The 15,185-nt window shown below is 35.2% G+C and overlaps 1 protein-coding gene across 2 annotated transcripts in view; it reads right to left on the reverse strand.

The window, feature by feature from the left end:
- Nucleotides 1–3,618: 3,618 nt before the first annotated feature.
- EFNA5 (ephrin A5) overlaps nt 3,619–15,185 on the reverse strand; it is a 201,407-nt gene continuing 189,840 nt past the window's right edge. Inside the window, exons 3-5 of one of the 2 annotated variants that reach the window (XM_034432716.3) lie at nt 14,322–14,387; nt 13,829–13,909; nt 3,619–7,977 (exon numbers count right to left, since the gene is read on the reverse strand). In XM_034432716.3, the coding sequence (XP_034288607.1) occupies nt 7,856–7,977; nt 13,829–13,909; nt 14,322–14,387 (269 nt within the window). In that variant the 3' untranslated portion in view covers nt 3,619–7,855. The remainder of the gene's footprint in view (nt 7,978–13,828; nt 13,910–14,321; nt 14,388–15,185) is intronic. The other variant, XM_034432717.3, reaches the window with a different exon arrangement.

Raw genomic sequence — 15,185 nt, forward strand, 5'->3', positions numbered from 1 at the left:
AATCAAAATAGCAACAGCAGACTTCCTTGGCATGACAGCCATAAGGCTCTCATTTGTTCTACTTTAGCATCCTCCTCGCATGAAAGAAATAAGACCTCTTTGCCATCAACTGTGGTTGCCATCATCTGTGGCACAGAGCCAAGCCATTGTAGGAGTCCGCTTACAATGGAAATTGCTATTTTTTGTAGGCTCACATCCACAATTGACTTAGTCATAAAAAGGTTTTATTAGAACTGCTTAGTGCAAAGTAAAAAACCTAAGACTTTTTTTTTAGAAGAATGCAATGAAAAGTGAACAGTCGGTTGTTTTTCTCCTGTAATCAGAATTTAGTTTCTTATGTGAACATCATTTTTAGATTATTTTTTTAAAAAAACTTTCTTATTACATAATATTCCATAATATATAGCAAACTTCAAAATGATGGACCATTTTGGTGGAGGGCAATTTTTTTAAAAATCCAAATTTATGTTATTTTTGTCAATATATGTACGTGCTTCAGTTATGTTATTGAAATAAATGGCCTAATTTGTACTAACCTCAGCTTGAATTAACAGGCAAATTCAGTAAACAGGGATTAATTTAGACATAGTTCTTTCCAAATCCATTAAATTAAGTTTTGTTAAGATGAAGTTTTAATAAAATATGTATATTGTGACACATGATTCAAATTACTGAATTCCTTTCTGTTTCTGTTAGGTAGAAAGTTCTATTCTACTTATGAATGCTTTGAGTACAATTGTGAGAGAAGAGCTGCAACACCAAAAGGCTTGTATCTTTCTCTTCACATTCCAGTGTTAGATGCCAGCATATTTAAAGGAATCAAAGAATAGCTGTCCCATTCTATTAGCAACTCATCCAACTCAGTACAGACCTGATGCTGCACTTAGCAAGTAAATGAAGATACGTCTTTGATGTTGGCACAAATGGAACAGTTCAGTGGTCCATTTAATCAACATGCCATTCAAACAACATGTGGCAAAAAGAATCAAAAGTAGAAGGGATTTTAGCCAACCCACCAGTGAATATTTTTCTATTACATTCTTGTTCGAATTTGGGATGGAAGGAAGTTAAACTTACTGAAAAGACATAAATGAATTTCTTTGGAGATCAACTGTGCCCAATTACAATATCCTTTTTGATTTAATCCTATTAACCTTTCCCTTTGCTCAGTTCAGATACAGCTCCCAATACGTATGTTCTCCACAACACTTCTGCATCTCATGTTTAGATCACGGATGAGCAACATTGAGTGACAGGACACGATGGTTTCTTTAAATGACCCCTGAAGCCACACACATTCCACCATGTTTTCTAAAAATGGACAGCTGATGAACTCTGTTATAGTCACAGATTAAAACAATAATAAAAGTAGACCTTTCACAATTCCTTCAACATCTCATTCCCACTTCATGTGATGTGAATCTATCCACTTTTTGGCAATAAGTCAAAGAAAGAAAAATTATTATTGTGTTCAATATTATATATAACTGGGATTTAAAAAGTATAATCAATGGAAGGTATAATTGGTATAATTTCATGACTGAGTATTCTGTGTCTATTTAAACCAACCATTTAAAAAGACTGGTAAGCTGTTGTAGAAAAAGTTCTTATCGATCTTTGAAAAAATGGGAAAAAATCTGCAAATTTTTTTCTGCATATATTTGAATTTAGCTGGGCTCCTATTAATTGTGTGTGCGTGCACGTGCGTGTATGATTCTTATTTAGCTGTGAATGGACCCACTTATGCCCTTTCTGAACAATCATTTATTTTCCTTGTTATGTTCCTGAGGCCTCCTTTCTATTTTCCCTCCAACCTAAGACAAGGTAATGTTGTCAGAGGCCTGAGTAACTTATAAGAAATTCTGAAGTTAGGCTAAAACTGTTACATTATTTGGTGCAGTTTATGGGGATAAAAATATCAAGGATCTAACAAGAGAAAAGAGAGAAACCATTTAAATAAAAACATTTAAAGTGACCCATCAGAACTATAACCAATCTTGCTAAAGCTGAAAAAAATGAGGTTGTTATGTTAAGCTAAACCAAGTATATGTTATTTATGATTTAGATTCATACTTCCAGACACAAGGGTTCAGCACATCAGCTCTTTGTACTAAACATGTATCTCTCTCTTTTTCTCTCGGCAGTAGGCTGTCATTCCTAATTTGTAAAGAGAAGTCAAAGCAAGTTATAATTAGTACTTGCAACCCTGTTAACCAATTAAATTTAATAAAAAGCTTTCAAGGAGGTTAATGCTAACATGAATGTAATTAAAATTGGGATTTGAAAATGTGTGGCGAGTTAGATACTTCTGTTTCTTTATCCCTCACCTTATTCTTAAGTGATGTTTTATGCATCTAGCACCTTTATTGATCAAAAACATTTGCCAATATAAGAATTTGCCAATTAAAAGTAAATGTTTGTCACTTTCTCAAAACAGTCAAGTCATATGGTCCAATCAAGATACTGTCCAGTTGCTAGGTGACTCCAGTCCCCTCCTTCCGAGCACTTGCAGGAATGTCCTTGGTTCCCAAGAGAAAGTATTTCGTTTTGGCTACAACACTCCAACTATCTCTATTCCCCTCCCTATCCGTCTTCTCCAGTGTGTCAGCACTGAAGTCTCAAAATGGTCAGCCAGCTTCAGGGTTGACACTTAATGCTCGTGAAGCCTCCCAGTCTAGTTAGTTGACTATAGCAAAGGTGAAATGTGAGAGAGATTTCCTTAAGTATACCTTGGTTCAGGGAGGGGACTCTTTTTCACTATGGTTCTTAGGAGTTTTAATACACACACAACAGTTGATATTTCAAAGCTCCAGGAGTGATGAAACAAAACCATTAATAGATAATGAAGCATACTGAACAGCAGTTGATAACTTGTTGCAGAGCTGTGCACCATTTTCAATACAGAGTATACAAGGAACGGATGTTGCATTTCAAATTGATTTTAAAACGTTGGGGAGATTTGCAGCTCTGCTATGGACTTTTCTCCATCCTTTAAACTCATTTAGTCCATTAATTTTTAGCTGAGGGGACACTGGAAAATGGGGTGCCATGCATTGTCTGCCCTGTTTGCAGTCCTTTACATCACCCCAGTCCACACTTAGCAGAACATCTTACTTTATTCTACATCAAATTGCCATTCATCAGAAAAATAGGAGAGCACAATTTAAAACATTGAATTATTTGTATAGTCAGTCTAGAATAGGGCTGCCAAACTCGTGGCCCGCGAGCCGGATGCGACGCATACTGGCCACCCCCACCCCCGGTTTAGCGTAGGGGAGAAAAGTCATGATACATCACGTAATGTTGCTGTGACGATGCGAGTTTGACGCCCCTGGTCTAGAAGATGGTATGAATAACCATGCTAACAACTTATTCCTAAACTTGGGCTGGGGATAAACAATAATACCACAGCACTCAGAATATAGATCAGACTGGATCCTGGTGGTGACAGCTCCAGGTATTTAATCTGTGCAGAAATTGTATTCCAAGCATTACAGAACTGCTCAGTGTTGTATTCCTTGCAGACTTCCATTCCCCCAGAAATATTTAAGATGGGAAGAAAAAAAAGCCCCTGAACCAAAGGCATCATTCAGAAAATAAAAATGTAGCCTGAAAGAATTTATTAAAATGATGAAAATCTTTAATTTTTTATTCAGATATAATTGTACGGACACGTGTATATACAAATACAGATTTTATGGGTTTGTTTTTTTAACACTTTTTGTTAAATTCATATAATGTAAGCATTTTAAAAACAGCACTCAATAAATAAGTGCAAAGAAACTGCAAAGCAGGGCAGTACAAGGACAGGACCACACTGAGTTGGACTTTCATACCCAGAAGGACACAATCAGTGGCTTCTTTAGGCCATCAAGGGTAACCATGGAAAGCAGATTCTGTAGGCTCATGGGCAACCTCCATTATGCCAGCATCTATTAAACTGTTCAGATAATGGCAGTAAGATTTTGGCAGGGAGATTATCTCAAATATGAAAAACATGGGTGAAGGCATGGCAAAAGTAGGGCACTGCAAATCAGAAATAGATTTGCCCATTCACTGATCCACTTTTAATGACAACTAAAGGGGACTTGGTAGCAGGGAAGAGAAAGAGGAATCTGATGTACAGTAGATGGAAACAAGATTATTAAATTTACATAACTAGACTTATGGAAAAAAGTATGAAAAAGGTTATTTTTCAAAATTTGCAAAAATTGATTCAGCCACTGCTTTCATAAAATATGTGAAAAAACTCCAAACACACATATTCCCTTGGTAGCTATTATTTCTTTCCTTCAATGGTTATACAGGAAAGAAAATTATTTACATATAACCCCCTGCTACATTTGGTGTTCAATGGGGTGAGAAATCAAGTCACTGTACATTATCACATATGTCGCTGGGAAGGCCCCTTTTTGAAACAATCACCCATGAAAAGAAAGAGGATTAAACAATTGGAAGGAAAAAAAAATTGTTCCCACAAGAAGGAAGAACAAAATCCAAGTTGTTGTGAATCCACATGCTAATGAAAACCTAACACCCAAAGAAAAATACCATGGGCTTCCAACAATAGACTATTAACTCCACGGACAAAACATCGATAACCAGATGCCACAATATTCCGAGTCCTGCCATTGTGAAATCTTGAGAGTGGCTGAATGCCTTTCATGAGTGAATCCTGTATGAGGAGTGACCTGTGGTGGCTACATCTTTAGTAGCCATGATGGATTTTGGGGGGATATATTCAGAAGGTGAATTATTTATTTAAATTTTAATATCACGAAAATCTATTTTCTTCTCACTTACAAAAGACATAATAATCAAATTAATACTTTATTATCAAACACTATGTACAACAGAGGCTGCTAATAATACAGAATTTAAAGAACATAGCATTTTTTTTTGTCTTAACTTGTCTTTCCTTCGCCAGCTGAGAAAGTACAGTACAAAACAATATTTCTAAACTAACACAAAATGTTACCTTGTTGTCTATTAAAGGATACACAGTATCCACCACACAGATCAATCCTTATTTCCCTGCTACCCTTTGCAAAGCCCTTAGCAAACTCGGACTGGATGGCACAGGGCAGACTGTCTGAATTGAGGGGGACCAAATGTTGTATCTCATATTTCATGCTTGAGAACAGGGGCTATTATAAACGTACATACTGGCATCTTTTTGAAGACGTCAGGACAACACGCACACACACACATACCCAAGTGGGAGAGATTAAAACATTTTCAGGCACTGGCCACATTTGCATGAATGCACCATAAGGCTTGGTTAGCATCAGTGCTCCTGCATGAGCAGCAAACCTTGTTAAATATCAGTTCCAAGGAGATACAATTCATGGCCTGCACATACCATAGAAAAAAACTATGGCTTGCTTATGGCTAATTTCTTTGATAAGGAGTTATGGTTTGCTTTCAGATGGAACATACAAAGGGATGGTCTGGTATCTGCATTGTTCAGAAGTATTTATACTAATCAAGTCTTATGTCTCACTATGTCCTGTGAACATGGCCATTTCTTGCTTAATAAGATTGCCTGATGCCATCAAATATCCGAGGGTCCTGTAAACCTACTGCCGACAAATCTGCATTTGAGGCAGTGTAGCAATTAGCATCTTGAACTGTAATTACAGTGTTGCTTTTATTCATTAGATTAGCAGTGGCGCCGTGGCAAAGCAAAAGTTTGAATTCACTGTGGTGACAAATCTGTGGTTTAGAAAGCGTGCTATTGAGGCAAGTGAGTCCAGCCTTTTATTATTGGTAGATAAATGATGAAAAAACAGCTATAGCCATTGTTAGGACAACAAACAGTGTGACTCATATTTGCAATGGGTAGGTTACACTTGTAGGATCTTAATTCATGTGCAACATTGTCTTTGCCTTGATCACTATTTTCAAGGTCATCCTTCCTACACATGCACCCAAAATACATGTTGAAGAGAGGAGACTGATTGATTGTACTCCGAGAAAAGCAGTGACGTTCCTCAGTGTTAATTATGAGACTTTTTTTTTATTTGTGTGCTATCTCAGACATCTCTGTGCTTTCAAATACAGCCCAGACTTTGTGGTATCAGGCAAGCCCAGAGCGCCTTATATTTACCATTTTATTCATGCTATTTTTGAATCCTGAAATTCTGCAACTTTTTTTTTTTAGAAAAAATGCTTTCTTTTCATAGTACAAAGAGCATTTTCAAAATTTTGTCCATTTGCATTATGATTTAGTATTAAACCCTTTTTTTGCTATCTTGTGAAAATTCAGTGAAGCCTAACTTCATTCTTTTTAAAGTTTTGTTCTCACTAATTTTAAGAGAAAACAAAGTTTGCTAAGTAGCTTTCATGATCTCTCTTATTTAGTAAATCTAAATTTGGTCTGCCTAAGTTAATGGAATACTATAAAGAAGGCATTTCCTGGTAAATGTTTTATGAGGCTATATCACAGCTGCCTAAGGATTCACCCCTGATTTCAACCAATCAGCACCCCATAATCTTGTCACAAATTACCACATTTTATCATCTTTAAATAGGACAAGCATATATAATTATTTTCAGCATAAGGTATATCTAGATAATGTATTTTCTACTCTAGTGGATTTTTAAAAGCAACAAAATAGTTAAAAGTCTTTGGGAGTTCTGTCTAGTTTATCTCCTGCCAATGAAGACATTTACACTAATTTTCAACTGTGTTGGAAAAAAAGAGAGAGATGAGATCAATGCCTCAACTTTCACTCTACAGTTCAAAACAATCTTCCTGTACTCTGTTCTTCCCATGCAGAACTCCCCTCCACCTTCTATGACAAATGTCCTGGTTCCTTTCTGGCAGCATTTTACTCCAAGAGTTGCCAAACTTTCAAGGAGGCAGAATTATCCATGACACTGGGGATTCTGTATCACTCACCAGGTTTACTCCACCCTGATTATCAACATAGTATGTATTACCACCCAGAGCTGGATCCAAGGCTACTGGCTACGAAGTCAGCCTTGGGAAAGGTCACTTTATTCACACAGAAAATATATTTTAGAAGTGCAGAAATGCCACTTTGCATTTGAACAAAAATTGTTGTAGCACCATGGTATCTGAGTCAAAAGAAAAGTAATCTGGTGTGCACTATCCACCTAGAGCGATAACAGAGGCACTATCTCCAACATAGTTTCCTAAACCTGACCTTGCATGTCAGTAGTCACTTTTTTATCCCCTAATGACAGAGCTTCTCTTATGGAGCATAACTTCTACAGCAAGGACCTTTCAAGGCAGTTGCATACAAATAATATCTCTTTTCTTTGAGGAGCCTGTTCACTGAGATATATCTATTCTTAATATCTTCCCTCCAGTCCTGACCTGGTGACACAGTGCATTGCATGATCGTCTTACAGTGCTGAACAAGGAGAAATAAATATTTTATTGAAAAGAGTAAAAAACTTCTCTTTGTTTTTTTTCAAATAACTTCCTTATTCTTCAACTAACTGCATCTCCTATTATTCTTCCTTCTCCATATAAGGATGGCCTAGTGAATTAACTAGGCAGTATCTTAAATAGAGGCTGCAGAGGAAAGTAAGAATCACTAGTGTCAATATTGAAATTTGGCATTTTCATTTGGAGTCCATTTATTTTAGAAGGGATCAAGGAAAGCCAGGGAAAAGCTTGGGAGTAGGAAGAGGTCTAGTTATTCCTCTTCAATTTTTGCTCAAAGTTCAGGTTGCAGAGGAGAGAAAGGGAGAAGATGGGGGAAGGAGAACAAACCAACATCTGCAAACCAATACAAAGTCCCGTTGCTGGGATGAGCAGTTAAGTGGATCTTTGATGTTCCAAGATCCTGAAGTTGACTGTGGCAGCTTGCTGGAATATGTGCTATAACGTCAAAAGCATTGCTAGAAGGAACAGTAGAGTTGTGAAAGGCTGACTGGATATCCTTAAGGTCTGAGCTGCATTTTCACCACGGGATGGCTCAGCCGATTCATGTACCGTATCATCTGTTCAAACAGAAAACACACATTTGTATTTTTTTCCTCCAAAGATAAAGACAACATACGTTATTTTAAAACTTTTTAATAGTTCCTTGGTTAAATTCCATGCGTTCCACTTTTTTAAAAAACTTCATGAAACCAGACGGAACACTGGCTGAAATTTTGGACATTGTTCTCTCAATTAGTTTTAGAGTTTTATTTGTCTCCTATAGTTACTGTACAGAAAATCAACTAATGTCCAAATGATGATTTACCAGTTCCAAAAGAATTCCAAAGTTTCTGCCAGTAAAATCTGCCTATATAAAAATTTAAACGAAGAGGAGAGGGTTGTAGGAAGACTGACTGATCAGAGATCTTGTTGAAGAGAGCAATTATATCAATGTGTATTGTTTTCTTAAAATATAGAATATTATGATTTTGTTAGAAAAATGGGAAAGTGAAAGCAATTAAGCACAAAGATGAAAAGCTGCTGTAGCTGACTATCAGTATATAACAATAAAAAGTCTGAAATTATACCATATTGAAACAGATGACAAATCATTTGAGAAAGCAGCAAAAATCACATCATAAAGATATTCAGAGATGGGGAGATGGCCACAAGTAGAAATTATGCAGAATGCCTTATTCTGTTTTTTTGACATTTCGAAGAAATAGTGGTACAGAGTTTCTCCATCTCTCTCTTGGAAAAACTTCTAAAAATGCTTAGAAGTAAGACCAAAAAACCCAAATGGTCTTTTTCAGTATAAATCATGTTTCCATAACACCTAAGTTGTAAAGTAGGAAAATGCTTACCTAGAAAAATTAAAATGTTAACTATGAGAAGCTTTGATTAAGATTTAAAACTATTGAATTTCTTGCTTGCTTCTCGTCGCTGCCAGACGGTCCCTCGGGACCGCCAGCCCCATCGCCTGTAAAGAGCCGCCTTTACAACGGAAAGGCGGCTCGAAAAACTCCATTTCCAGGAGGAAATGTGAGATAGAGCAGGTGAGTGTAGGTAGAGCTTTCTGCGAAGCCCCCAGAGTTTTTTTTTTACTCTTGGGGGCGACCGGATGAGGCTCCCTATATCACTCGCTGTTCGCTCCGGGCGTTGGGAGACCTCTGCCTTTTTGCAGAGCAAGGCGACGAAAACAAGCTTTTCAAGATAATTAACAGACTAAGTAAAGAAGATGAGATCTGGACCTGGACCTGTGACCCTAAATTGCAAGTATTTATATTTATTTTGTAAAGGATACTGAACAAAGTAAAAAAGAACTTTTAAAATGGCAACTGCCGAAGTTTGAGCAGGGAAGCTGAAAAGGGAAAGTCCTTCCGTTTTTTATTAAGCCACAAAGTAGCGGAATAAATACTCCTGGCTACAATTGAAGAAAAAGCTCCACTTTGTGTTTTCTCTTTCCTGGAGATTTGGTATGGATCTTGTTTGGAAAGAAGCTTTTTTCTCTTTCTTTGTTTTTCTTTTCTTTTCTAAGAGAGTTTGTCTGTCTGGAAATATGGCGTTCAGACTTACAAAGCTAGACAAACAAGCAGTGGGGGGGGGATTCCCCCATCTATAAAATACATGAACAAGTTCTAAACCTACAGACTCAGAAAACTGATTTTAATATAATTGAATTTCTTTTGGAGGAGATTGTAAGAAGGGATGAGATTGTGAATCAGAACTTTGAAAAATTTAAGCAGGAAATTAAAGAAATGGTGCAATTAAAGTTTGATATTTTGCAACGAAAGATTGCAAAAGTGACTAATGGTTTTTCAGAAATTGTTATGAAGTTGGGTACAAATATTGACTTATTAGAGTCTAAAATGGAGGAAATTGAGGATAATTTGGACAATAAAATACAAAGAACTGAAAATGATTTGATAAACACTCAAGATAATAGTTTAGAAGAAAAACTTAAAATGGAAGCTGATTATAAGACTTGTAATGCAGAAAATATAAAACAACGGATTGAAAAAGAAGTTTTAATGATGCAATATAATCTCACAGAATATGCGATTAGACTGAGAGGATTACAGGAAAGCAACAGAGATGACTTAAGAAAAATACCTTCTGAAATTCTGGCTGGGATTTTAAAGGTTCATGCTGAGGAAGTATTTTGTAGAATTGACAGAGTTTATAGAATAAACTCCTGGATTGCAAAGCAAAGGCAATTGCCAAGAGATGTGGTGATTTATTTTACAGACAAAGAAATAAGAAATAATATTGTGCAAAAATCTTTTAATTCTACTCTGCATTTGTTTGGAAGAAAGATTTGGATATACAAAGAGCTACCACCTAAGATGTTATTGGAAAGAAAGAAATTTGGTTTTCTGGTGACTGAGCTTAAAAAGAGAAATATTATATTTAGGTGGGACACTCCAGTTGGTATAATATTGAGATATCAAGGAGTAAGATATCAATTAAATACTGTTGAAAAAGCGGAAGAATTTTACCAAAAAATTTTGAAAATGAGTTCAACACTTTTATGTACAACACAAGATAAGCAGAAGGAGTTGGAAATAAAGGAAAAATATCGAGCTACAGAGGCCTCTGTAGATGAATTGCCTTTGGATTCTTTAGATACCTCAGCTGGATTATCCACAAATAAAAGAGATGTGGCATTGGATTCTAATGTGATGATTCATCAAGTCACAGACAAGCATGGAAATCAATCAGTTCATACCCAACTTATAGAAAAGAAATATGAGTCACAAAAGCAAAACCAACAAGATCAAGCTATAAATCAGAATGAAAACCGATCAGTCGATATACAACTCGTAGAAAGGAAATCAGGATGGAGATCAAACCCACAACAAGTCAAGAAAAAAAGAAATAGATCTCACAAAAACAAAAATTTCTAAATTAGGCAACAGTGAAGCCAGTTATTTAAAAGATGACTGAATACATGAAAAGATAGTTGAGGCGAAGTATTGGTCAATATTATCCTGAGGAGAGTGACAGACCTCTGCAGTGCTGTAATTTTGGGATGTGAAAAGGGCCTTAAATTGTTGGATTGGAATTATCCATTTTGGATTTTTTTTTTTTTTGATAAATATATCATGTTTATCCTGAGCTATATGGCAAGAGAGCTATGCTGGGGCATGCAGAAGATCTGGTTGTTACCCCATTATGATGGTGGGAATTAATAATCCTGAAGAAATCCACTACTACAGATATTATATGGAATACAATTATAATGTCACTCGGGTGGTTGTTTTCTTTTTTTATATACATGAAGATATTTATTGTTGATGGGGGCAGATGATAACTGAGGATTTTTTGAACATTCTGTTGCAATCAGGATGCTATGTTACCCTAATATGGGCGATGGAGTTAACAATCCAGTGGAGAGACATCAAAGAAGATATTATATTATATGGATTATAAATTTAAAGTTATTGATTTTATCTATATAAGGGAATATTTTTTTTAGTAGGGTGGGCAGAAGAATAAAGATATCAAGAATTGTTATGTATGGTAATTTTGTAGGAAAGTGGGTGGAGACAGGTTAGTTTATTGATTGTTTAGTTTAAGAAAAGGGATGTTTAAGAGATATATTTATGGGAGTGGAGGAAATGGATAGAGCTGAATAAATGTTAAATTAGGATTTATTATATAGCTTTTTAGGGGAAGGCTGCTTTGAAATGTTATATTAATATACATTAAAGATTAAATGTTAAAATAGGATTTATTATATAGTCTTAAAGTGGAAGGTTGTTTTGAAATGTTATATTATGTTATATTATAAATGTTATATTAATATATAGATATATGTATGGGGAGGAGAAAAAGGGCAGATTATTGCTAAATTGGAACTTAAAATAATGTTATTATGCTAAACTAGAAATTATTATACAATGTTACAGTAGAATGTTATTTTGAAATGTATGGTAAAAGGGGGATGTAATAATATTAGAAAGAAAGGGTCAGTGTTTGAGGGATGGAGTAAGGGGATGGTAAAATATTATATAATCTGTTACGAAGCTGGATTTTATTTTGAAGAAGTCACAGGGGGACGGGTGGTGAGGGGGGGTTAGGGAAGAGGGGGGGAGAAAAAAGGGGGAAAATTTGTATTTGAAAAACTTTTTCAATAAAAAAAAAGATTTAAAACTATTCAGAGACAGTGAACTTATTGTAAAGTCACTATGTTTCCTATCCTAAATCAAATTAATTTCTATGTTTATGAGTAAATGCATCTAAATTGTCATAATACCAGTAATTATTTCTAAAAGTTTCATAGCTGTTTATATATCAAAATCATAACATAAAATAATATCTAACCTTAAAAACATACCGTGTTTCCCGAAAATAAGATCCTATCCTTTTTTTTTGTAACCCTAAAATAATCTTTTTTTCTTATTGCCATGTGCTCAAAAGCCTGATCGGGCGTATTATCAGGGGATGCCTTGTTTTGGGGAAAACAGGGTATACATCTTATAATACATGATTAAGGAAAAAAAAAACATTTAACAATGTTGGAAATTCAGTTTAGGCACCAGGAATGTCTCTTTTATGAATATAAAAGCATCACAATTCCCTGAATGTACATCTTTCAATATGTAAAATGAAGGTAAGGTTCTGGCTGTTTCATTAGGAGAAGCACAATCTATTTTGCATTAAGAGCCCCAACAACCAAAGGACATAAACTTGTTGTACTCAGTAATTTCTATTATCTACACCTCTGCAGAAGTTTGATTCTGCTAAATTTAGAGGATAGGGATGTAGTACAAATTAGTAGAGTGGGGATAGAGCTGACAGTGACTATAAAAAGCTTTAGAGTATTCCTTTAAAAACTTCCTCCTACTCCTTTTGGGAGTTATCTTAGGTTCTGAGTCTCTGACATTTCTCTTTGCCAGAGGGTCTCTGCCTTGGATTCACTCCTTGTCAGCTTCTCTCTTCATCAGAGGGACTTTTGTTTGCCCCGCTGTCCCTTCAGCTTCCTTCATCTGAAAACCTCTGCCTTAACCTTGTTTGACTTCCTCTGTAGGCCTCAGGTAGCTCTAGAACAGGACACTCAGAAATCAAGAAACTGAATATATCTTGCGTCTTCTCCCCAGTGGAAAGAATGGGTAGAAATGGGGAACATGACCTTGTTGTAAAAAGAATGTAAAGCAATGCAATGTCCAGAGAAGTATGCAGACAATTTAGTATTTAACATTCTTACAATATTTTTATTTTTAAAACAGAACCAGCAGGCACACAACTAAATCTTCATTGAGATCAGCTGCTCTTATTTAATAATAATAATAATAATAATAATAATAATAATAATAATAATAATAATAATGTATCTACAATACACTAGTAACATAAATGGGCCAAGAATATTATCATATTCTAGTTGTCCAGTTGTCTGTCTTTTAAACCTGAAATCAATTTTATATTACTCATAATTACGTACTGCATTTTACTGCAAAATACAATGCATATTTTTTTTCTCTGGGACATTGTAAAATTCTGTCCAAGTTTATCTATATATTGGGGCAGGGTAGCAACTAGATAAATTACATTTAAATTCTCATGGATGACATATATATGAGTCTCTTTAGTATACATAACATTTTTTTTTTCTTAAATATTTATCTCTTGAATGGAAACACCAAAAAATGGGGTGGAAATGGGATTAGGACAACTATGTTTTTAAATGAGGTGCCATGTTTGAATAAGCAGATTGTCATGGAAAAAGCATACCTTTTCTCAACATCTTAAAAGAGAATTCTAGCATTAGCAAATTAGATATACCATAAGCAATATTAGCGTTGCAAGAAATGAGTAAAAGCAGAATAATTTTACCGTGCAAACCATGCAAAGAGAAAGAAAGAGACGCAAAAGCTCCAGAAAGACAGAGGCATTTGTTAAAAGAGAGTCTCTAAGCATACTAACCTGCTGGTTCTAATGAATTTTCTACTTTGTCGTTAACATCGAAAACACGATCATGAACACCTATAGTTTTCATACAGTTGTCTATAACAAAAATAGAGATAACAGCCAAATAAGTTAGTGAGACACCCTTAAAATCCCCATTTTCCTTTTTTTTTTTTTTTTTTTTGCAACTGTCTTCAGGTCTGATTTCTATTTCTATTATAGGCATATATTTATAACTTAACTGTGGCCTGCTTCAAAACACCACAGTAGTTTTCTTTTTGTACCACAATTTAAGAAACAACAAGTTAGCAACTGATGTATATGAAAAACAAATAAGAAAATTGCTTTGTGAAAAATGATTAAAAGATATGGCAAAAACAAAAAAAAGTGATGCTGAAAAGAAGAGACACCACATAGGATTTTAAAAGTTAAAAGAAGTTTATACTGCTGTTTACTAAACCGAAGCATGCACTATAAAGCTACCCTCTAAGGCAAGGCATAACGCACTTACTTGCAGGCCGTACAAAGACTTTCAGCTTTAAACAGGCTCTTCTTCCATTATCAGGGATTGCAGATGCTGAAAAAGAAATAGGAGATTGCAGAGCATAGTTATTCTTCATCTTAAGGGACAACATCCAACATTCTTCTTTTCCTTCAGTATGTAATCACAGCACAATCTACATATTATCAGGGACATTCAAATAACAAACAAAATTTCTAAATATCCAGTGTTCTGTATTTTTTAGATATTATTACTTTATGTTATTTATTTTGCTTTCCTCCCAAAACGTGGGAGTGAAAACAGCACTGATAAGCCAAATTTTCTATCTCTTAACTTCAATGTATATAAATAACAAATAAGGCTAAGTTGGTGGTCTTTCCTTGGGAGCCGAAAATTCACAAATTGTCCACTTTAGCCAGAAGACGATAGCGATATGGTAACCCTTAGGTTATTCAACTGTAACTCTAATGATCCTTTACTTTTGGTTATGTTGGCTGATAGTCCTGGGAATAGTTGATTGGATTTATTCCTGCTTCAGTTAAAACACACCACTTGGATAGAAATAAGTTCCTCATATCTGCTTTACAGAAATGGAGTGGACTCTACGTGGCACAATTTGCATCACCAAAGAAGTCACGTTGTGAATGCGTCTAGAGAAAATTGCAATTTGAATACAACAGTGGAACAGCAGAATAGGTCTCCACATAGCTTGAATAAAAATACATTCATGATGCATATATCTGTTTAATATGTTGCATTTTGTTTTAGAAACCAAATAAAGGTTTCATTGGGAGCTTCCAATGCAACATTAAAAAGGAATTAGCCTAATAGGAGTTTAGGTGACTTGCATGCATGTGAGAAAGGTGGTTTTTT

This window comes from Pantherophis guttatus, chromosome 2 (assembly GCF_059756535.1).
Source record: "Pantherophis guttatus breed Tessera chromosome 2, ASM5975653v1, whole genome shotgun sequence".
Taxonomy (NCBI): Eukaryota; Metazoa; Chordata; class Lepidosauria; order Squamata; family Colubridae; genus Pantherophis; species Pantherophis guttatus.